Genomic DNA, 23595 nt, shown 5'->3' on the forward strand with positions numbered 1-23595 from the left:
CTTTTTATTATCAACCATAATTACATATTTTAAACTGGATTAAAATATCAGTCATACAAATAAATAGACCGGTACATAATAAATATGATAGTAAAAAAATTTGTATAGAATAATACTGACCGATCCATGACTCCTGGCTGGGCGTGACCTTGATGTGTGACTCGGGACGGCGCAGGCTGGGGATGAGCACGGCGGAGAAACCGATGACGCAGCCGTGGGCGATGATGTTGATGGCCACGCTGGCCGTGAGGAAAGCCTGGAATTCAGAAGTAGAACATAAGGCTAGGGTTACACGGTCAGTCTGGCATTCAGTCCACCAGTATCAGACTGACGCCAGAATGATGGCTGGAATGTACATTAAAAAATTATCAGTCCGTCAACCACACGGTTACACGATCGTTCTTTCGTCAGTCTGGATCAGACTGATGGACTGAACTGATGCCAGACTGACATTGCCAGACCTCTCAGAATTGAGTGTAGAGACAGAAGTAAGAAGTTTGAACAGAGTAGTAGCTTTATTTATTTTTGCACAATGTACTGTCAGAGAAGTTGATTCATAGGCAGTTAACAGACCAACGTCATTTGGTCGGATCATACCTACCTAATGGATTGACGACGCGACCAAACTACGTAGGCCCACCATTTGCCTAGGAATCAAGTTCTCTGATAGTACAATGGCGGGCTTAATGCCATATTGGGCATTTTCTACCAGTCAACCATTGGATGATAACAGAGACAAAACTAACAACACAGGTGCTTTCTGTGTAGAAAAAAATAATCTTTCTAGTACGCAGCTCAGACTTTATCTTTCCACTTTTTACGGGTTGCACTTATTAATATACATAGAACTACACTAATTAAATTCTAATCTAAATTTACCACCAACGATAAACCCGATATCGGGGGCTGTTCGTTTGTTGGCAACTTGAATCTCAATAAACCTTACGTCTGGTGGACGTTTCTAACTGTAGAGCTGGCGCGCACTACGACGCTATAGGTTTCATTTTACTCTACGCCACTAAAAAGCATCGGCGGCATGGGTTGCTAGATCAATGTCGGTGGAAAATGAAATCTGTAGCCTATTTCATAAAGTGACATTTTATTTGAATTTTGGTCGGTCGGTAAAATAATTGCGCGACAAAATGTCGTAGTGCGCGCCAGTTCTACGGTGTCCGAAAATGATTTTTTTTTAACAAAAATAATGAGGATTTATTAATATGTCTTGCAACTCTTGTAAATGTAGAAAGTTGATCAGACTGTTGTTATTAGCTTATCCATATTATCGTACAATATGCTCATATTGTAAAATATAAAGCAATCACTTCTAAATGGGCATTTTACAATAGTATCTTATCAGTGCAATAGCAATCAAGGATTTGTGGGGCAAACACTCGTTACAATAGTTCTTCAGTAGATTTCGAAATACAGTAGCTGGACACGTTTTATCAAAAATATCCATTGTTTTTCTAGTATATACAATAATAAGTATTTAGAATTACATAGTCGAATAGAGAATAAAGTATTCGTGAAGGTTCGGAAAGGATATTGATTAATCAAGTTCACACGTTTCATTTAAACAAGGTAGAATTCAATGATCTGTATCCATACAGTTTACTAATATTATAAATGTGAAAGTGTGTCTGTCTGTCTGTTACCTCTTCGAACCCAGACCGCCGCGCCGCACTGAACCGATTTTGCTGAAATTTGGTATGGAGATACTTTCAGTCCCGGGAAAGGACATAGGATACTTTTCATCCCGGAAAATGCACGGTTCCCGCGCGATAAACGAATTTTGGCGCGACGGAGTTGCGGGCGTCATCTAGTTTGCTTATATTTTTTGTGGACTTGATGGTCCCACATTGCTCATTGCTTAGCAAATGTGAAATTACCGAAATGCGAGGAGTCAAATGATTATCATCATTTGACTCCAAGTCAAGTTTTACGTGGTAGAGCCATGCTTCGGCACGAATGGGCCGGCTCGACCGGAGAAATACCACGGGCTCACAGAAAACCGGCGTGAAAGAGTGCTTGCGCTGTGTTTCGCTGAGTGAGTGAGTTTACCGGAGGCCCAATCCCCTACCCTATTCCCTTCCCTACCCTTCCCTATTCCCTTCCTTACCCTCCCTTATTCCCTTTTAAAAGGCCGGCAACGCACCTGTAGCTTTGAGTTATGTTGCAAGTGTCCATTGGCGACGGAAGTTGCTTTCTATCAGGTGACCCGTTTGCTCGTTTGTCCCCTTATTTCATAAAATAAAATAAGAAGTTATTTTTAATGGCCAGTGTGTAATCTTACATTTGGATCTCCAAATGTCTATAAATGACCTTCTATATTCGTGGAATGCGACAAATCTTTGATAACATAATTAGGTCATCAATAATAAAAAAATACGCACATTTTTATCAATTCGCGTTATTTGAAGATTTTTCAGTCTGGCACAGATTTTTTTAAATCACTATAATATTATTTATTATCTTCGGGATCCGCTGCACTTATCAGAAGCAAAGGTCAGGTCAAAAAATAGGTTAGCAAAAACCTTTTAAATACCTACCGTGCAACAGCTTCAGCAGTCAGCACAGAATATTGGAACCTGCTCTCCGACTCTACTTTTTCTGATTAAACTTCGAACTAAAGGGGTTTTTACGTGGTTGATTATGGAATATGGACATGGGATAGCCAAGAGGCCTGGTCTTGCTGTGTCTCTAGATCGCGGATCTGGTGATCATCTGCTTAATCCTATCGGGCAAATTTTAAATACATTTAAGAAAAACGATACATTTTTAATTGGGTGTTTCGTCGTGGCCATCAGGGGCGGATCTTGAATTTGTGGGCCCCTGGGCTAATACTGCTTAGGGGCCCCCTACCTAATTACTTAACTAATTGTCATTTTGACAAGAAACTGTTTTCTGTAATGATGTAGGTATATCTATACTATAATATTATAAAGCGGAAGAGTTTGTTAGTTTGTTTGTTTGTTTGAACGCGCTAATCTCAGAAACTACTGGTCCGGTTTAAAAAAATTTTTCAGTGTTAGATAGCCCATTTATCGAGGAAGGCTGCTATACTTTATCACGCTAAGACTAATAGGAGCGAAGTTTCAGTTCGGTTGGGGGCCCTCTGTATTCGCGGGGCCCTGGGCTGCAGCCCAAAAAGCCTTATAGTAGATCCGCCCCTGGTGGCCATAAAGTTTTGAGTTTGAGTATTACTATTATTTTGTGGTTGCCATCCTGCTAAGCTCAGGAGCTTTAGCAGTTAGGTACAGGTACCTAACTGGGGTTTCTGTACCTTCGGAAAGTGTGAAAGAATTTAGGGGTTTAAAATACATCTTTTTATATTCTCCGGTCCCTTAATTTTATAAATTAAATATGATGTAAGTATGGCATATTTTATTGATAAACTGTTTCTCAAAATTTTTTTTGTTCATCTTAAAAAAGCTCTGACTTAGAGCATAGAAGTATGTATATGTATTTAAAAGGAAATTATTTATTTTTTTTCCGCCCACGCCGCAGGCTATAAGTATAGTCTTTCGACCATACCGCCTTAATCCTTATAGCCTTTCGTAGAATTTTTCCTTTTAGTTGAAATCATGTTCATATAATATGAAAACCTCCTCTACCTTTATAAAATAAAAAGAACCAGTTTAATGAACTAGATTTTTTACAAAAAGCCATTACTTACTTAATTAAAAAATACCCAACTTTTTAACCTTAAACTTTGGTTTTTCTATGGAAAATATAACATATATCTAATATTGCCTATGTAAGCGGATATGTACTGTAAATGACGTAAGAAGTATAATTGGTCAGATTAGTGTGAAAGCCCGAGAAAAACTAAAATGGGTGCCATTTTACAACCGTGAGAGAGAGAAAAAAACGTTTAAAACCAATTTGTCGATAAAATATGTCATACATGACAATATTAAAGGATCGGACACCGGTGTCGGGACACATAGTGTATGATCGAGCTAACTGGGACCGATACTTTCCCAACTTCAAGACACTTGCCTCATGTCGTGACAACGCTACGACGCGACGTCACAGATTTTTATCACAAAACATATTTATTATTCTACATATTATATCGTGTTTTATCGATTGAACAGCTTGGCAACCAATAATAATAGATACGTTAGTGATGATTATAAACCAGCCTTATTGATTTTACTCTGATATTTTTGGACATATTATGATAATCATGCAATCTACTTGTGTAGAATGCATGTGATAGTTTAGGTAATTTTAGTTTACTGCAAGGATGCGACAGAGCTATAATAATTGGCAAAATTGTGTTTATTGTTTCGGAGCCCGGCTAGTACAAATAAAATTAAATATTTTGTGAATATTTCAAGCGTCTATAATATAGAGCATAGAGTAAAACGGTCAAAAAATCGTGTCAGTTGTATGCATAAAGGTTAATATACCTAGCGGAATAGAGCAACAATCTCCAGCTGTCAAAATTAAAATAAATTCTATAAAATTAAATTATCAACGTGCGGCACGTGCCGACTGGACGTCAAAAAAGAGTGGTGCTGTCATGTATCACACGTCTCTTTTTACCACGCAGTGTTACTGATAGTGACATCTCTCTTGCTCAGGCCTTTGTTTCTCTATTCCGCTAGGTATATTAACTTTATGGTTGTATGGGAGCCCGGAGCCCACTAATATACTTATTTTTTATAATTTTATTTAGTATTTGCTGTTGTACTCTATGTACTGGGTACAACAGCAAATACTTGATGGTACTCCATCAACAGAAATTCATTTAAGTATGAAAATTTTAGCAAATTACAAATGTATACAAGATACGCGTATCGTGCGCTAAACACATAACCCTCCTGGCAGTCGGGTAAAAATATTCAGCTTTTAATAAAAATAGTATTTTAAATAATAACAATCTAAACACTAAAACATACAATCTATAATATACAAATATATACAAACTTAAAGTATAAAGCTATAAATTAGCTCTAATTTTTAGTTGTCTAGTGATTTCGGTTCTTGAGACGCTGCCTAGAGACAGACAGACAGCTGAGTCCAAGTAATAAGGTCCCATTTTTACACTTTGGGTACCAAACCCTAAAATTATTACACTGTTAGTGCAATGCAAAAAAAATGTTTTAAAGAAATTCTTTTGTTTCATTGGAACTTTCCAGTTTAAATCAGAAGAAAAACACATTGGCCTTCTAAAAATAGATCGTGTTTAGTTATTTGCATAATAACGTGAGAAAATATTTATTATCAGTCGTAACATAATATTTTAGACGTACATTAAAAATAGATCCCACCCAAAACATTTCTTGTAAAATGTTGCCTCTACGACCACATAAGGTTACCCTGTTCTGAAAAAGATATGAGATCTCATGTAGAGCCAAACTTCTGAACGCCTTAACTCTATGGACCTTAACTTAAACAAATTTTACATACTTACCAGTAAATAATAAATATGTATGGATTCGCCGTTTCGCTGCTACCGTCGTCGCGGAGGTGATGCGAATAATATATTAATTATTAGTTTCAGATCTGGAGTTAGTAACGAAAGACGAACCATACATATTTACTGATATTATGTAGAATTTGTTTAAGTAAGGGTCAGTAGAGGTAAGCCAAGTTTGGCTCTACATGAGATCTCATATCTTTTTCACAGGGTTTACGGCCTGTCCATATCTCCACGTCACGACGCCGTGAACGTGGTACGGTACCATCTATAAGTAGCGAAGAATGTAGCAGTTTTTCAAGGCAAATGTTGCTACATAGTGCCCTTGCGCTTCGCTTGGCTCGTCTCGGCGAAACGGGACCTTACTGAACTAAGACTTCATTGTCTGTCGGTCTGTCTGTCTGTCTGTCTCCAGGCTGTAACTCAAGAACGGTAATAGCTAAAGAGTTGAAATTTTTTACAGATTATGTATATTTGTTGCCGCTATAAGAACAAATACTAAAAACAAAATAAAATTAATATTTAAGGGGGGCTCCCATACAAAAAACACAATTATTGGCTTAATTTTGCTCTATAATGGTACGGAACCCTTCGTGAACGAGTCCAACTCGCACTTGGCCAATTTTTTTCATTTTTTTTATCTCCTTAATTCGTAGCTGTCTTTTATATACTTATGTATAATATATTTTTAATTTAATAAAAATTTAGTACAGTAATAGCACAGAATATAATATTATATTAGTAGGTTCCTCTCGGCTATTTTGATTAAGATAAAATCTTAATCAAAATAGCCGAGAGGAACAAGTTCATTGTAGAGCTAGGTCGTGCTAGATCCAATTTTTTAAGTTTTTTAACTGTGCTAGTGAAAATTTATCTGCACGTGTACGAAAAAAATAAAATTTCTGTAGCTACTTTTCTTTCTAGGTTTTCTTTACTTTTTAACGTGGCCTCTGGGTAAAAAACGTTATATCTCAATCTACTAATCTAGTCGACAAGTTGAAAATGGTACAAAATAGAGATACTGTTCTTAAAATTATGTGCGATAGCTCATTGGATTCGGAATGACACCTAAAGACGCTCATTTTTCTAGGCGTCATTCAGGAATCCGGATTCAATGAGCTATCGCACATAAGAGCAGTATTTCTATTTTGTACCATTTTCAACTTGTCGACTAGACTGTACTTATTAATATTACTATACGAATTTACGTTAACATTTTTAAAATGTACTTAATTTAACCAGCTTAAAGTTAAAACCATTTATTATAATTAACAATTATACTTAATAAAAATTATAACTAGGGCCCGGATTTATTTACTTAAGAAGCTATATAACCACGAAATAACCACGAAAGACGCCTGCCTTCAAAATTTGGAAACTAAAAATGGCGGATTTTACTGGAGATGTCACTGAATAATAAAAAAATATCGATACCGATACTTTTCCAAATAACCCATCGATCACCAAACGGCACCCGGCTGTCGTATAACAATTGAAAATCTATTGTGTCTGCGATTCCCACGATCGAAGTAATAATAGTAAAGGCAAAGACCTAATAGTTCTTTGAATTCAAAATTTGTGGTCTAGAATGGCGGATTTTACTAGAGTACTTTGAAGGTTTTTTTTCTTTCGTGCTCATTTCGCGTCCATATAGCTTTTTATGTCGATGGTAGTTACATATAAATCCGGGCCCTAATTATAACAAACAAAACAACAATCTTTAATCATTTTAAAGATTTTCTAAGTAAAATATTGTTTTCAGTACTTAAATATGTATATATAACCATTAACCACTAATTAGGTCTAACCTTCGCAAAATCTTCGAGATAAAATCATTGCTTACACGTAGATAATCTAATAGACAGATAAAATTAATACGATAAGGTTGATAATTCATACCTGTCTTACTATAGGCTTCATTGTCACTGATGGCGGGAAAATAACATTTTTAATTAGAAAAAAAACGAAAACGTGTTAGTCGCTAAGCAGTGAGCACTAAAATGTATTTATCCGGCTAAAGAAAGCGATAAGATAGATTAGACGATTGTCCGTTATTAATTATAGGTGATAACACGATTGCAGTGATAACAAATCATTACTGTTTTAAACGCTGTAGTAGGTAGACTCACAATAGGTAATAAGGTACTCTAGTTTCTAGGTTATGTGTGATTCTAGATTTTAAATTACTTGCTTACTTTCAATTAGGGCTGCCATCCGTCCGGATTTCCCCGGATTTGTCCTAGTTTGAAGAGCGTCCGGGGAGCGTATTTACGAAGGCTATACCAATTGAGTCACAAGCCAGACTTTAATAGATGAGCTTTTGTTAATGCATATAACTCGACAATACCTATTCTATCTCAGTAAAAAAATTGACTCAAGTGGATTAGCTTTTTGCCTTGATATTTTCAAAGAAAATGCATGGACAAAACCTAGTACTGTATTATACATATTCACTTAAATAGATAAGCTTTTGTCGATATATTTTCAAACATTACGTACGAACAAAGAAAGTCCAAAAGTTGTTAAGGTTAGGTTAGAACTTAGACCACAACACAGAGGGAGCCGAGCGAGCGCAGCGAGCGTGCTGCGGCAGCAACCGGCGACCGTCATCAAATAAAAGGGGGGCTCGGGAGGCGCAGCCCCCCGCCAAAACTAAAACAAACACAATCCAGAAAGTCCAAAACTAGGTTAGGTTAGAACTGTGACTGTGCTGCGGCAGCAGCCGGCGACCGCCTCAGAATTCCGAAAATTGCAAAGGTTAGTAGCTCTAAAACTGAGGGGTTTCTCAGTGTGGATTTGGTACGGGGGGTGTTTACCACACCTCCCCACTCCCCCCTCACCTCCGCTCCCCATCAATCTTGGCGTAGGTTTACCAAAATGATTATACAGGGTGTAATTAAAATAAGTGATAATACTTTGGGGTGTGTACGTGTTCCTTGTAGAGAGTTCACTGTGAAAGTAGCAGCGCTGAAAGACCAAATTTTTTTTTAAACTTTTGTATGGGGAAACTCGTAACGCTCGGGATCGTCACTTATTTTTATTACACACTGTAGACTGCGTTTTGTATTTTACATTAGAGGTACCTAACTACTCTAGAAAAAATATTATAGTTTAATTATTATTTGTACTCTCAACAAGTGTGTAGTGTCAAGTGTGTACCTGTTTCCTACCTATTAAAAGTTCGTTTGTTTATAGTATTTTTTGTTACTTAAATACAGAATAGAAACGTGCAATTTAACAATAAAATAATAACAATTTCCATGTAACTATCCACCTACATATTTTTAAAGCTAACGATGATGTAATTTACCATATCGGTATCAAATTGAATAGCATTTGTAGCTGTAATGTTAGAAAGAATTTAGCTAACAAAGTCTAGGCGATTTCGATCATTTTCTGTACTGTAATAGATTAGGGTTTTGTCAAGTTTTTGTGTAACAAAAGCTAAGCCAGTTCAGTTCGCGCTTTCACTCTAATGGCTTTGTAAATACGCGTCCGGGGACCGTCTGGCTTACGTAATAAGTAGGAAACCTGAAAGGCGAAAACCAATTTTTAATGAGGCAGCAATTAACTCACTGAACAAACACATGGATTCTTCTCCGATCAAGTAAAATAAAATCAATTAAGTATTATGTCTTTCAAAACTCGACACATGGCAACTCTATCTCTTCTTAATTTTTTTTAATAAAAAATTTCATATTATATTTTAATAATGAATAAGTAAATAAAACTACGGTAAGTAACTAAAATTAACCCTGGGTTGGTCGTGTGGGGTCTTTAAAAGCCCGGAGCTTGCGAAAACGGGATAAAACTACTTATATTTAAACTAGCTGTTGCCCGCGTTAGCATAGTAGATCACATCCCAAGTATTATTTATTGTAAAAATATTCAATGTACAGAATTGACTTTCCTACGATTTTATTATATATAGATGTTCCGCGCGGCTTTGCTTGCGTAATTTAGGAATTTCACGCAACCGTACATTTTTCCGCAAAAAACAGCTTTTGTTCCTTCACGTAGTCTATTCTTCATGTTTGCCAAATAACATAAAAATTGCTCCAGTAGTTCTTAAGATAATAAGCAATTTCAAATAATTTTCCTCCTTTTTTTCACATTTTCCTCTATTTCTTTGTTCCTATTAGTCTTAGCGTGATAAAATATAGCCTATAGCCTTCCTCGATAGATGGGCTATCTAACACTGAAAGAATTTTTCAAATCGGACCAATAGTTCCTGAGATTAGCGCGTTCAAATAAGCCCTTTCATATAATTTCCCACGTTTTTTCCACATTGTCCTCTATTTCTTAGCTCCTATTAGTCTTAGCGAGATAAAATATAGCCTATAGCCTTTCTCGATAAATGGGCTATCTAACACTGAAAGAATTTTTCAAATCGGACCAATTGATTAACTGAACATGTCCTTCAAAAAAAACTTAAACATCATACAAAACGAGACGACCTTTATAACCGAATCCACACCAAAAATATGGTTCATACATCGGATATATTATTTGTAAAACTAAAATTTAAATTGTTTATCAAAAAATATACTAACTTGCACTCTAAATTGGACAATCTTACAACGGAATTTCTAAAAACGATATCGAAAGGTGCACCACAATAAAATCAATTTCTATTATCAAAACAAGTCTACAAATTGACAAATCGTGCAACTAAAATATTTTTAACCTAACTTTATTTTCTTTTTGTTTCTCTGTTTTACTGCAAAACATGTTGGGGCCTCCTCATCTCGCCGCACTCACTCCTTTGCGCTCGCTCTTTACTCTTTAGCGACCACAGATATATCTTGATCTATTTCTGTGTTAGCGACAAAGATTTATGGTAATTATGATGAGATATGGTGAAACATTTTATCATTCCAAAACTATATACTTAATTCAAGGTTTCTTGATAAAAATTTAAAAAATTATCAAAATTCACTACTGTGTTGTAATTGTATGGGTTAATAAATTTATTAATAATTCTTAAATAATTAATAGCAATGTTGGCCCAATACGACTTGATTGGGTTAGGTTAGATGGTGGGAGCGTAGCACAGCGTAGCTCCCACCTTAGCCATCATGGTTATTTTTTGTGAACCACCCAGAAGTAGGAGCTCCGCGTTGCGGGGCTCCGTCTACTCATAATTATTGAAGCTAGTTGTTTATTTTCTTTTTTTTTCTTTAGTAGCTTGTCAACCCCTAGAGTGCAATTCCTAAGCCGGAGGCTTAATTATTTTGCAATATATCGGTAAGGAACCCTTTATGCGCGAATCCGACTCGCTCTTTACCGATTGTTTATTATATTGTTTATAAACTGAGTTACCATTCAGTGTGCCAAAGTTTAGTCCATGTTAAGTTAGCACTTGATGATTTTTATGTGTTCTTAATTATATGAACATAACAGATTAAATTGGGTTTTTTAGAATAAAATATGTTTGTTAAAATATGTATGTATTGTTTTATTTAGAATAAAATATGATGTTCCTAAAAGTAATTTAGGTGATAGTTTTCCTTTAAAAAGTTGTAGTATGTTTGTTGAAGTAAGGAATTTCTAGATATACTATTTTAATAATAGTTATTCGTTCAGTAAAACAGTTTCGCAAATAACTATAATAGTATGCTGAATTCGCATTATTTAGGGTGCATAATTAGTGTGGAAGTCAGTATTTTTGGTGAAACTTTGAAATATTTTGATCGAGAAAAGGGAATATACAGATATTGATTTAAATACATGCCTATTTAAATTAATCGTAGCAACTCCTCCCTTTAGGTAGCTTGAAGCTTCCTAAAAGGAATTATATTTCAATATAATCGCCACTCGTCTGAGCTCACGTGCATGTGTTGTGTGTTACAGATGCGTTTATTCACGCTGGGGTCTTTAAAGACCCCCAGGTGACCAACCACGTCACTATATTTGATTTGATATTTCCATACAGTTTTCACACCGAAATGGATTTCTTTCGTGATTTTCATTGTATTTTAATAATAAATCAATAAAAATCATCGTGTGCTGGTTCTTATTGTTTTATGTCACTTAGAAGAAGCGTTAGACGCACTTTTCCAATAATATATACGTGGGATATGGGAATAATATATGCTTCGGCACGAATGGGCCGGCTCGACCGGAGAAATACCACGTTCTCACAGAAAACCGGCGTGAAACAGCGCTTGCGCTGTGTTTCGCCGAGTCAGTGAGTTTACCGGAGGCCCAATCCCCTACCCTATTCCCTTCCCTACCCTCCCCTATTCCCTTCCCTTCCCTTCCCTAACCTCCCCTATTACCCTATTCCCTCTTAAAAGGCCGGCAACGCACCTGCAGCTGATGCTGAGAGTGTCCATGGGCGACGGAAGTTGCTTTCCATCAAGTGACCCGTTTGCTCGTTTGCCCCCTTATTTCATAAAAAAAAATGCATATTTTGCTACCTAGACCAAAATGATTATTATTAGTGATGATGAGAAAGTAATTATTGGTATATTTACTATACGTTTTAAGTGTTAGAACAGGAAAATATATAAAATATAGTAGGTTTTGATGCTGAAAATTTGTCAATGTTTAATATTCAATAGTTTATATTTTATTTAGACTTAGCTTTTTAAATTGCAGGCTAAGATATAGGAAATTTAACTGTTATTTTAGTTATCTTCATGTTTTACTACAATTTAAAAAAAAATGTTTTTTTTTTTCAATTTTCCAATCTCAAGGTCCCCAGCAGAAATTTTTTGACTTGTACTTTTAAATTTTGTGTTTAGGTTAATAATCTTCAAATTATCATTAAATTTTTGATTGAATCTGATTATTATTGAATTAAATAATAATAATATAAATAAAAATGTGAAGAAATATGTAAATTTGTGCCATTTTTATGTCATTTAATTTTCGGGCTTTCAAAGACCCTAGGTGATCAACGGCGTTATTTTAAAAGCGCGACCAACCGAGGGTTAATTAAAATGTATTGTAAACTAATAATTGTAAACGTCGACTGATTTTTGGAGTTTGGCGTAGAGTTTGAAAAATCAAAATGCGTTTGACGATAGTTTGACCACGGTTTGACGTATTTTAAGAATGCCACTTTTACTGAGACCGTAGTACGCGGTTTAAGTTAATGCGTGAGAGAAAAACTTTGTAACCCTTTTTACGAAAAATGGGGAAACGTAGGTGCATGAAATTTCGCACAGTTATAGTTTATATGGTGAAGGAGTGCATCGAGCTAATATTTTTTTAAAATTATGCTTTTATCATATATATATTTTTAACAAATAAAACGTTACACACACTACGACACTACTACTAGGAAAAATGACAGATTTTTGAGAGACAAGCCTATACATACGAATTATACTCTTTTATTTATGGTTGAAGTCTGCTGACAACAAGTTGACAAATGAAAATGGATTGTTGTTTTTTTTTATTTAATTTTAGATACTATTAGACAATGCTTAAACGGCCAGTCTGAGATCAGCTGAGTCCAAGAGATAAGAATTGAAAAAAACTATGATGAAGTCAATATTTTTTACAAAATATAGGTAGTAGTCCTAATGTCGTTGTAAGTAAGGTCGAATTTCGACCATTGGGCGATCTCTAGTTAAAATAATAGAGCACCCCTTGCCAACAACGTGTTCATCTCTACCATGACCTAATCGTCGATCGTTGACCAAATGACTCATATCACCTAAACAGGAGTTTACTACACCTACAAAAACTACAAGTAGTTTTTTGTTTCTACTACCTACTAACACTGACTAATAAATGTAAATGTAGTAAATGCTAGCAATGGATTCTTAGGGTGAGTTGCACCAACTTACTTTAAAGTTTAAGCTATAACTTTAACTTTAACCATAACAAAATGTCAAATGAATTGTCAAATCCCTAGTAAAAGTCCATAATGGACGCCATATTTGACGATAACCTTAACCTGAACTATAACTACGCCTCTGGTGCAACCCACCCTTAATACCAGTAGCACGCTCGAGCTTTTTGAAATTCATTTTAAAAATCTAGGTTGACCTTTGATGGTTGAAGTACAGAATTACATATTATTCTACAAGCTCAAAATGTTTCACTCACATATAAATTCCAAAATAAAAATATTTAACTAGAGCTACCTTAGCCGCTACATTGCCCACACGGGTCACAAGTATTTGCCTTTGGCAGGTCAAGATCCATTTTTGAATGTAGATTAATCTTGATCTGGTTAGCCAGATGGCACACCTGCAATCATCACGTCATATTCTCAATATTATGTTGGAAACTCAAAGAAAAGTTCAATTGAGTATAATTATAAAGAAACTCTGGTTAAAAATATAAATATTTTAAAATAATATTATAAATATTAATTATTTATAGCATCAGCTGACGCATATTATGAAGCTGAGTTGTGAGCAATACTCACAAAATAGAGCAACTATTTATAAACGCATGAATTTAGAATTCATTGCTATAAATATTGGGAATGAATAAAAACAACATATTTTAGGTTTAGTTTCGTTTATTAGTTTTTAAACTAACAAAAAACCTTGTGCAGTTAAGAAGAGTTACAAAAACAACGTAACATTATTTACAAAACTCAAAAAATTATCTTGTGCAGTATAAATTACTATAAGTAATCAGTCTTAAAATAATAAGTAAACTGTTAGGTATCACTGGAATTTGACAAGTTTAGTCCACCTCCTCGACGGTGGGTCCGGCGCCGGGCTGGCCACCGGGCGCGGCCCCCGCTCCGCCGGCGCCGTGCAGCTTGCTCATGATGGGCGAGCAAACCCTCGACAGCTCCTTCAGCTTGTGCTCGTACTCCTCCTTCTCAGCCAGCGTGTTGTTGTCGAGCCACTTCAGCGCCTCGTCGCACTCGCTGCGCGCCGAGTTCTTGTCCTGGTCGGTCAGCTTCGCCCCGGCGTCGTCCAGCGCCTGCTTCACGCTGAAGATGTAGGACTCGAGCTGGTTCCGGGCGGCGACCCTCTGCCTCTGCTTTTCGTCCTCCTCCTTGTACTTCTCAGCCTCGGACAGCATGCGGTCGATCTCGGCCTGCGACAGGCGGCCCTTGTCGTTCTTGATGACGATGTTCTTGGAGCGGCCGGTGCTGTTCTCCTTGGCGGACACGTTGAGGATGCCGTTGGCGTCCATGTCGAAGGTGACGTCGATCTTGGGCACGCCGCGCGGCGCCGGCGGGATGCCGGTCAGGTCGAACGTGCCCAGCAGGTTGTTGTCCTTGGTCATGGCGCGCTCGCCCTCGTACACCTGGATGGTGACGGCCGGCTGGTTGTCCGAGTACGTGGTGAACGTCTGCGACTGCTTGCACGGGATCTTGCAGTTGCGCTCGATGATCTTCGTCATCACGCCGCCGGCGGTCTCGATGCCCAGGGACAGGGGGGCCACGTCCACGAGCAGCACGTCCTGGATCTTGGAGTCTGACTCGCCGCTGAGGATGGCGGCCTGGACAGCGGCTCCGTACGCCACGGCCTCGTCGGGGTTGATGGACAGGTTCAGCTTCTTGCCGCAGAAGAACGTCTGCAGGAGATTCTGGACCTTCGGGATGCGAGTCGATCCGCCGACGAGGACGACGTCGTGAATCTGTCCCTTGTCCATTTTGGCGTCCTTCAGGGCCTTCTCGACCGGCTCCAGGGTGCCGCGGAACAGGTCGGAGCACAGCTCCTCGAACCTCGCCCGGGACACTCTGGTGTAGTAGTCGATGCCCTCGTAGAGCGCGTCGATCTCGATGGAGGCCTCAGTGCTCGAGGACAGCGTCCGCTTGGCGCGCTCGGCGGCCGTCCGGAGGCGGCGGAGCGCGCGTGGGTTTGTGCGCAAATCTTTCTTGTATTTCCTTAAAAATTCCTCGGCGAGATGATTCACGAGCCGGTTATCGAAGTCTTCGCCTCCTAGATGCGTGTCGCCGGCCGTGGCCTTGACCTCGAACAGCGAGCCCTCGTCGATGGTGAGGATGGAGACGTCGAAGGTCCCGCCGCCGAGGTCGAAAATCAATACGTTTCGTTCGCCCTTGAGATTCTTGTCGAGGCCGTACGCCAGCGCCGCCGCAGTCGGCTCGTTGATGATCCTCAGCACGTTGAGGCCGGCAATGGCGCCCGCGTCCTTGGTGGCCTGGCGCTGGGAGTCGTTGAAGTAGGCCGGCACGGTGATAACGGCGTCTCTGATCGTCGTCCCGAGGTAGGCTTCGGCGGTCTCCTTCATTTTAGTCAGAACCATGCTGCTGATCTCCTCCGGCGCGAACTTCTTCATCTCCCCCTTGAACTCGACCTGGATCTTAGGTTTCCCGCCGTCGCTGACCACCTTGAACGGCCAGTGCTTCATGTCCTGTTGGATTTTGGGGTCGTCAAACTTGCGGCCGATCAGTCTTTTGGCGTCGAACACCGTGTTGTTGGGGTTCAGAGCCACCTGGTTCTTGGCGGCGTCCCCGATGAGACGCTCGTTGTCCGTGAAGGCCACATACGATGGTGTCGTACGGTTTCCCTGGTCGTTTGCGATGATCTCCACATTTCCGTGTTGCCAAACACCGACGCAGGAGTAGGTCGTTCCTAGATCAATTCCGATTGCTGGCATCTTGATTCTTTATAACTTCGAAACTATCCCAAATATTAAATAATATTGAATCGCACTTCAAACAATTTTGCAAACTTCAACTAAACGTCACTTCGCTTCGTTTCGCTTGGAAACTCCGGACTGCTTGTTCGCTCTGTATCGTGTTTCAAATAATTCTGAATTCGCGCGCCACTCGCTCACCTTTTATATTAAACGAATAGACGTCCAGAAATATCTACCTTGTGCGAGAAACGACCAATGAGATCCATGTGTGAAACGAAAATTCTAGAAACTGTAAAACCGACCAATAGGGAGCGAGTAATGTTTGTGACGTCATTATCGTATCATCAATAGGGTTGCAGTGTAATAAAAATTCCCCATTATGCGGGAAAATATAAAATCATATTATGTTTTGTATTTTTTGAACATTAGAAAAAAAAATCATTGGAGTGATGAAACATAATAAAAAATGGTCACAAGTCCTTAAAATTAAGATATTTTAATTTTTCACTTTTGTGATGAAATGAATCGTCATTATAGTTTTAAACACGATACACATTGAAAATACATAAAATTACTACTTTTATTTAAAATTATTGTTAACTAAACTATAATCTATATAAATTCTTATAGAAATAATTATTGTCTATCTGTATGAATAAGAATGAATTTTCAATTTTGTTAGTCTCGCTAGAACTTGAAAACACCTGAACCGATTCGGCTAATTTAAGTCTTGGAATATTCATGGATATTCTGTCAAGAAAATGAAGAAATTAAAAAGTGACAAAGGGATGACACTACGATGTTGCCACTTTGTAATTTCTTCACTTTCTTGACAGGCTATAAATTCAGGGAAAGTTTCTATTAGAAGAGAAGTAATACAAAGTTCATCAGGTCATCTAGATTCTAGACTAAATACGAATCGCTAAATGTGAATACCTATGTATAAATTTTAATTACTTACTTATTTAAGAATATAATATTTTCACCTCCGCGGTATATAATTAGTTCCGACCATAGACATAGATCAAGATCTTAGATCTATGTCTGGTTCCAACGAAGTTACCTCACCGCTTTATAAACAATTTAAACTTCATAAATTTAAAATTAATATGATGGGATTCGGGACGATATTCGATAAACGTCGGGCCTGCTGCAAGTTATCGATTTAATAAAATTCATATTAATTATTATTTATTAGTATCGTTCTATACTCGAAACCAGAATAATATAATAAAAACTAAAAAGTATGATTGTGTTAACTGTCAAATCATCTTCCTTTCGCTACAATCCTTTGTTTTCGCTACTATACTCACGTGGTAAAGTAGAAAACAATTTGATTTTATTATTATTTTTTCAAACAATATTAATAATTATTTAATCAATAATCTATACTAATATTATAAATGCGAAAGTATCTCTGTCTGTCTGTCTGTCTCGCTTTCACGCCAAAACTACCGAACCGATTGTAATGAAATTTTGTATACAGATAGTCTAAAGCCTGAGAAAGGACATAGGCTACTTTTTTTACTGGAAAAAAGGGTTGTAAAGGGGTGAAAATACGAAAATTTGTTCAAATTAAGTTAGTTCCAAAAATTCATACTAGATGGCGCCGTGCGTCTCTTACATCGCACTAACGCTTGCCCAACATCTTTCTATAAGAGGTGGTATCATTTTTCCGATTTTTTTCGATTGTTATTTCTTTTTTATGTTATTTAATAAGTCAGTACTTTAAATTATATACAGTGACGTAACCTTAAACCTATCAATGATAAATAGTTTATGGGTAAAGTTGTGAAATTGGGGGCTAAATAAGCTTTAAAATTTGGCATAAAATATAGTTTAATTTAAAAAAATGTATGTATGTGCACACTGCACAGCTGTTTTGATTGAAGGGGTAACAGGGTTTTTTTTTATCAAAGCTTTTGACACCAATTTTGTTGACATCGCGCGCTATAAACTGAAGTCCACGCGGACGAAGTCGCGGGCAACAGCTAGTATACAATAATAGTTAGAATTACTATTGTATATAAGTTACTATGTGAGTGGAAATTAATTTCATAAATTGGCCACCCTAACCGAGTTGTGACGAGCTTGTACGAGCGAAGTCTCGAGTTTTCGAAGAAAGAGATGGAGCTATAATGTATTTTCTCTTTCGCAGACTATTGTGTTTACGTTTTATTTGTTTAAAACAAACTTTTAAGGATCTTCTCTTTCCAATGCAATGAGCTTACAATAATTGGCTTACAAGTTACAACGTTACAATCATGAATTTAAAAGACAACACTATAATAATTATTATTCATAAAACATAATATAATATTAAACATAATAAGTATAATATTAAGAATTTTTAAATGGGTTTGGAGATTAGTAAATAACAATCAATGAATGAAGATTTCAATGAATGAATTAATTACTTAATAAAATGTAGACAGTAAGGGGGATTAGGGATACTAGATCCGCATAGTTTTTTTTTAATTCTTTATTCCCTACAAATTACAATAGGAGTTTAATAATTTGAAATTTGAAAAAAAAATCTACAAGAATGTGAGAATAGGGAAACAGAGGTAAGTATATGCCGCGGTGCAATGTAAAACGGCGGATTATACAAATTATTCGCATACGACCACTGAGGTAGTAAGTACTACGTACATGCGACATATTAATATTATAATATACTTACTAGTTGTTCCTGAGATTAGCGCGTTCAAACAAACAAACCTTTGATTATACAGTGTGTAACAAAAATAAATTAAGGTGCATTGGGGCAATCTCGTAAAGTTTTTGGAAGAGTGAGTATATTGTGTCATTGTTACAAGTTTAGAAGACGAATTTGTATATATTGTTACCTATAACTGTAACATTTTAGTTATAATAAACATATTTCCATGTGAATTGTATATTTTTTAGTTCAAAAGTATTTACGGATATAGATATAACTACCCCTTTAAAATATAACCCTATTTCTACTTTTCATGGATAATTTCGAATACTCAAGGGGTAATTTCGAATATCAGCCGAAATACGACCTAATGTAATAATACATTTAAGGCACATATTTATTTTTATTCTATTTTACCCCATACAAACATTGTGCATACAAGCCATAGAAGACACCAAACTAAGTTTTGTACCGAAAAAATTTCGAAATTACCCCATCGGGGATGCAGATGTCCTCAACATTTGGAGCAAAGAAATAAATAGAATAAGAACAATAAAAAAGCCAACGAAAGTGGTAGCTAACAGAGATAGAACTATTAACCTATCAATATACAGAAAATCAGCTGGTTAGGGGTGCGTTTTAGGGTTCCGTAGTCAACTAAGTTTTGTTGATTAGTGAACTAAAACGACTAAAACGGTACCCTAATAAGCTGTTTTTTTGTATAATGATAGGTTATTATAGTTATATAATTCAAGAGTAACCTTGTCCTACAAATAGAACAATCCATATTTTAGGACCATCAAATCGGAATATTATATTATGTTGCGCACCCCTGCAAAAGACTATGAAAAAATTTTTGGGGAAATTTCGTTAACAAATTTACCCCACTGGGGTTATTTCGAATGTTTATTAAAAATCATAGCTAGAGCAACATAACCTATTCTTAGGAAAGCAAAAAACGTCAAAGCTTCTTTAAAACAAACAAAATATTACGTAACTTACCTAATTTCTGTGTAAAACAATACGGGGTAATTTCGATAATTTCGATAATCCCAAAAAAATCATAAAATTGCACTTGGCGCGAAAAAATGAACTTAGCGCACATACACTGCCGGCTGACGGCTCGAGGGAAAGGAAGTGGGGGAGGTGATTAAATTGGCGTCTCGGTTAATGTAGCCAGAGCTCAAAATTACTTTCTGTTTGGTAATTATTTGCCATTTTCGGAATATCCCCATTTTTTTTTCTTCCGAAGTTACCCCAATGCACCTTATCACTTATTTTTGTTACACCCTGTATACTACACAAACAAACTAACAAACTCTTCGGCTTTATAATATTAGTACTTATATGTAGATAGAAAGGGAAAGATCGTAATTTCTAGATACTGAAAAATATGGTATTAATATAAGTATGACTTATATAGGTAAGTTTGAAGATCGAGCGCTCTAGAAAATTCAAGTTCATTCTACCAATTCTACATTTTGGTCGCATCACGCATGTGAACAAACTAATAATTGCGCTCGGCCCACGCGGCAGATCAAAATGACGTTGCCCTTTCAAGTTTCACTACTAAAGACTTCTGGAAAAATCTAACTTGCGTCTGGAAGAGATTCAAAATAAAGGCGTCATTTTGGCGCGAGCTCTTTCAATTCGTCGTCGCCTATATCTAGTGCAGACATTACAGTGTATTTTTATCCCTTTTAATTAATTATGACTTTGAGTTCGGTTAATGATCTATGACAAAGTTCGGTGAGAATTTGATAGTTGATACGTGAACTATTTAGTTTCTACAAGTACCTACCTATTTACGCAGCGTTACCAGAGAGACACACGTACGGAGTACGGATAGACAGACAGACAGACATACTTTCGCATTTAGTTATGTACCTACTTATTTAAATATTTCGGAAAATAGTTCATACTAATCATGGGTACAGATCAGGACCCGATCTAGCCATTTAGCCGCTCCAGGCAAAGATCATTTTCGCCGCCCTTTACATATACAGGAAACATATTTGTTGGGGGAAAATGGGAGGAATATTTAAATAAAATACTCAAATATTTCCACTAGCAAACTTAAGGTAGGTTAGCTGGTAAAATTCTCAAACTTAAGTGGTGGATGGGTAGGTTGGAAGATAGGAATAAGTCAATTTCGCCGCCCCTCATTTTTGCCGCTCTGGGCAAATGCCCGGCTCGCCCCCCTTAAATCGGGCCCTGGTACAGATTAATTAATAAAATGTCATTTTGTCATTGATAATGAGTAATGAGTATTAGGTACCCATAAAGATACAGCATACAGCAGTGGGTTTCACGTTTCTAAGCTGCAAAATGTACGGTTCCCACGATTTCTCTGGCGCATACAAAGTTGCGGACGCCAGACAACAGTTGACAATAAACAGGGGATCATCCATTCAACATCAAATCAACAGCTGCAATTCATACAAAACATTTGTTGTGACTAGTGATTTGTGAAGCCAGTGCATCGCGTCGCTCGTATTGATCGCTTGCATCTGGGTCAGACGAGGACGGATTTCGCTGGAATGTTCTAGAAACACCATGTTTACAAGTCGCCGCTCGTGATTCATATTCGATTTTATTATTAAAACATGGCGGTGTTAGAGTAGACAGAATTATAGAGTATGCCGACTTAGAACTGATGTTGAAATTTTTAAATTTGATGTATTATGACGAAAATTATCGCTAAGGTTGTTAAATTGTTACCTACAATTTAAAACAATGACATATTCGCTGGACGTGTTCCTCTTTGGTCGTATTGTTGTTTGTGTTTAGGCACTTTTGGCACATGCGATTAAAATTGTCAGAATCCAATTTTGAAATCTTTATTTTAAATATTTTTTGGTCGTATTGTTGTTTGTGTTTTGGCACATGCGATTAAAATTGTCAGAATCCAATTTTTAAATCTTTATGGCTGATATAATTTAAAAATAAATTATATCAGCCAGCGCGAGGCACATTCCGTTCATAATCCTATAGACGAATTTGATAGATATTGAAACCTGTCCGTCTCTTTGCAGTCGAACTACTGGTAGTTATGTCTATTGTGGCGGTGTTGCCACTTGCCAACTTGTCATTCCCACTTTAATGTTTTCGTATGAATTATAATTTATAAAGCTAAAAGAGCCTAATTTATGATTCACAGTGCTACGTGCTACTACGTTATGCAGATTTCAAAATTTAATAAACATGTACAATGTACCATCGAGGAAGTTGATTCCTAAGCAATTGACAGACCAACGTTATTTGGTCGAATATGTCAATTCAATGTTAATTGTTATCTGTCAGCTGGGTTTGACGTAACGCGACCAAACTGCTTAGGTCCCCGATTTGCATAGGAATCAACTTCTCTGATAGTACATAATCAGTTAAATGTTAAATCATAAATGTACGTGCGTCGAGCACCCACACATCCCGCGTATCTAACTTTCCCCCCTTAGTAGGTACCAACTTAGGACTTATAAAAAAAAGGGTAATGAATAATAATGCGGTAAGGGGGCGTCCACAAATTACGAGGTGTTTTTTATTTTTTATTTTTCGACCCCCCCCCCCCCCCCCCTCCCACTGGTGAAATTTTATTCAACCCCGGGGGGGGGGGGGTGTTACCCCCTACCCCCCACAAATCTCACGTGAGATTTTTCAAAATGTGGGTTTCTTACGTAAACTTTTGGTTTGATAGTCTACTGACTGTCAAACCAACAATTTTTGATTGATTTGACAAAAACGTGACACAAACTACAGTCTGTCAAAAAAGTCAAGAAATTAAAAAGTGGCAACATCGTAGTGTCATCCCTTTCAAATCAATCTAAGAAAAAAGGGATGACACTACGATGTTGCCACTTTTTAATTTCATGACTTTTTTGACAGACTGTAATTTTCTTTCGAACTAATAGGGATGACGACAAGGTCAAAGATTAGCTGATTTTTTAAATAAAATAAAGACTGTATAGCGATAAAATATAAGTATTTCCAAAATTTCAGCTTCATAACTTATGTATGTTTTTTGTTATGAGCCTTCAAAGTGGGATAGTCAAGTTGAATTTTTTTTATAAAATGCCTTAATTTTTGTATATTATATAAGTTATGCAATTTATAAAAAAAATCTTTCGAAAACCACTTTCTTAAACGCAATATTTAACATAGCTATTAAACAAACTACCTAAGCGTGACGTCACAGCAGTGTTGCCAACTTTTTTTTACTAACCCACCAAATTCAGCAGCGTAAACCACCAGAAACCACTAAAACCTAAATATGGCCTCTCAAACCACCAGAATTCCACTAAATAAAGTAAAGACAACAACAACCTATCTGAATATAATTTGAAAATAATGCAACAATAACGTCATTATTATTATGAAATAATTATTTTTGTTACTACAATAAGGAAAGCTTTAGTTACCTATGTATCTATGTATAAGTAGGTACTTAACTAAAGATTAAAGATGAACGTCTTCAAAGAAATCATTGTCATTTACTTGTTCAGTTTGTGAAGAATAAATTTCTTTAGTTCTAATTTTTGTAATACGGTATTTGGTATTATGTTGTTATTACAGCATTTGCCTTCGCGTGCTAACCTTTCACGAAAGAAAGTCGATCAAACTTCATCCGGTTTCTCTGTTAAGTCTTGACAACATTCATCATGCTAAGTAATCGCTCTATATCAGCGTTAGAATGCGGCAAAACGAATAAAGATAATAATACTTAATATAATTAATTTTCCGGTGTGCGTCTTCAAGGGTTAGAAACATAATAAAAAAACTAGTGGTTTAACGTCGAAGCTACCACTAACTTAAATAATCTAATCCACTAAGAAATCCACTAGCCACTAAAACTGAATTTTTCCCGCCGAAAGGTACGTCTAAACCACCAGATCTAGTGGAAATTCCACTAAGTTGGCAACACTGCGTCACAGTAAGGTAACATTTTGTATGGATATCTTGGAGAGTTTTTAAGCTA

The 23595-nt window shown here is 36.9% G+C and overlaps 2 protein-coding genes and 1 long non-coding RNA gene across 3 annotated transcripts in view; all 3 read right to left on the reverse strand.

The window, feature by feature from the left end:
* LOC121736681 (facilitated trehalose transporter Tret1-like) overlaps nucleotides 1-7408 on the reverse strand; it is a 9083-nt gene extending 1675 nt beyond the window's left edge. Inside the window, exons 1-2 of the mRNA XM_042128033.1 lie at nucleotides 7331-7408; nucleotides 121-256 (exon numbers count right to left, since the gene is read on the reverse strand). Of these exons, the coding sequence (XP_041983967.1) occupies nucleotides 121-256; nucleotides 7331-7351 (157 nt within the window). The 5' untranslated portion in view covers nucleotides 7352-7408. The remainder of the gene's footprint in view (nucleotides 1-120; nucleotides 257-7330) is intronic.
* LOC121736684 overlaps nucleotides 1-16279 on the reverse strand; it is a 20457-nt gene extending 4178 nt beyond the window's left edge. The window contains exons 1-2 of the long non-coding RNA XR_006037056.1: nucleotides 16043-16279; nucleotides 12551-12559 (exon numbers count right to left, since the gene is read on the reverse strand). This is a non-coding gene — a long non-coding RNA (uncharacterized LOC121736684). The remainder of the gene's footprint in view (nucleotides 1-12550; nucleotides 12560-16042) is intronic.
* On the reverse strand, nucleotides 13899-16045 carry LOC121736679 (major heat shock 70 kDa protein Ab-like). Its single transcript, XM_042128031.1, has one exon. It carries the CDS (start codon nucleotides 15977-15979, stop codon nucleotides 14087-14089), a length of 1893 nt encoding a protein of 630 aa, XP_041983965.1. The 5' UTR covers nucleotides 15980-16045; the 3' UTR covers nucleotides 13899-14086.
* Nucleotides 16280-23595: the final 7316 nt, after the last annotated feature.

This window comes from Aricia agestis, chromosome 19, assembly GCF_905147365.1.
Source record: "Aricia agestis chromosome 19, ilAriAges1.1, whole genome shotgun sequence".
NCBI classification, from domain to species: Eukaryota; Metazoa; Arthropoda; class Insecta; order Lepidoptera; family Lycaenidae; genus Aricia; species Aricia agestis.

What these genes read in the sequence shown, in the direction of transcription:
- LOC121736679 (XM_042128031.1), bottom strand. Translation starts at nt 15,979, where the DNA reads ATGCCAGCAATCGGAATTGATCTAGGAACGACCTACTCCTGCGTCGGT.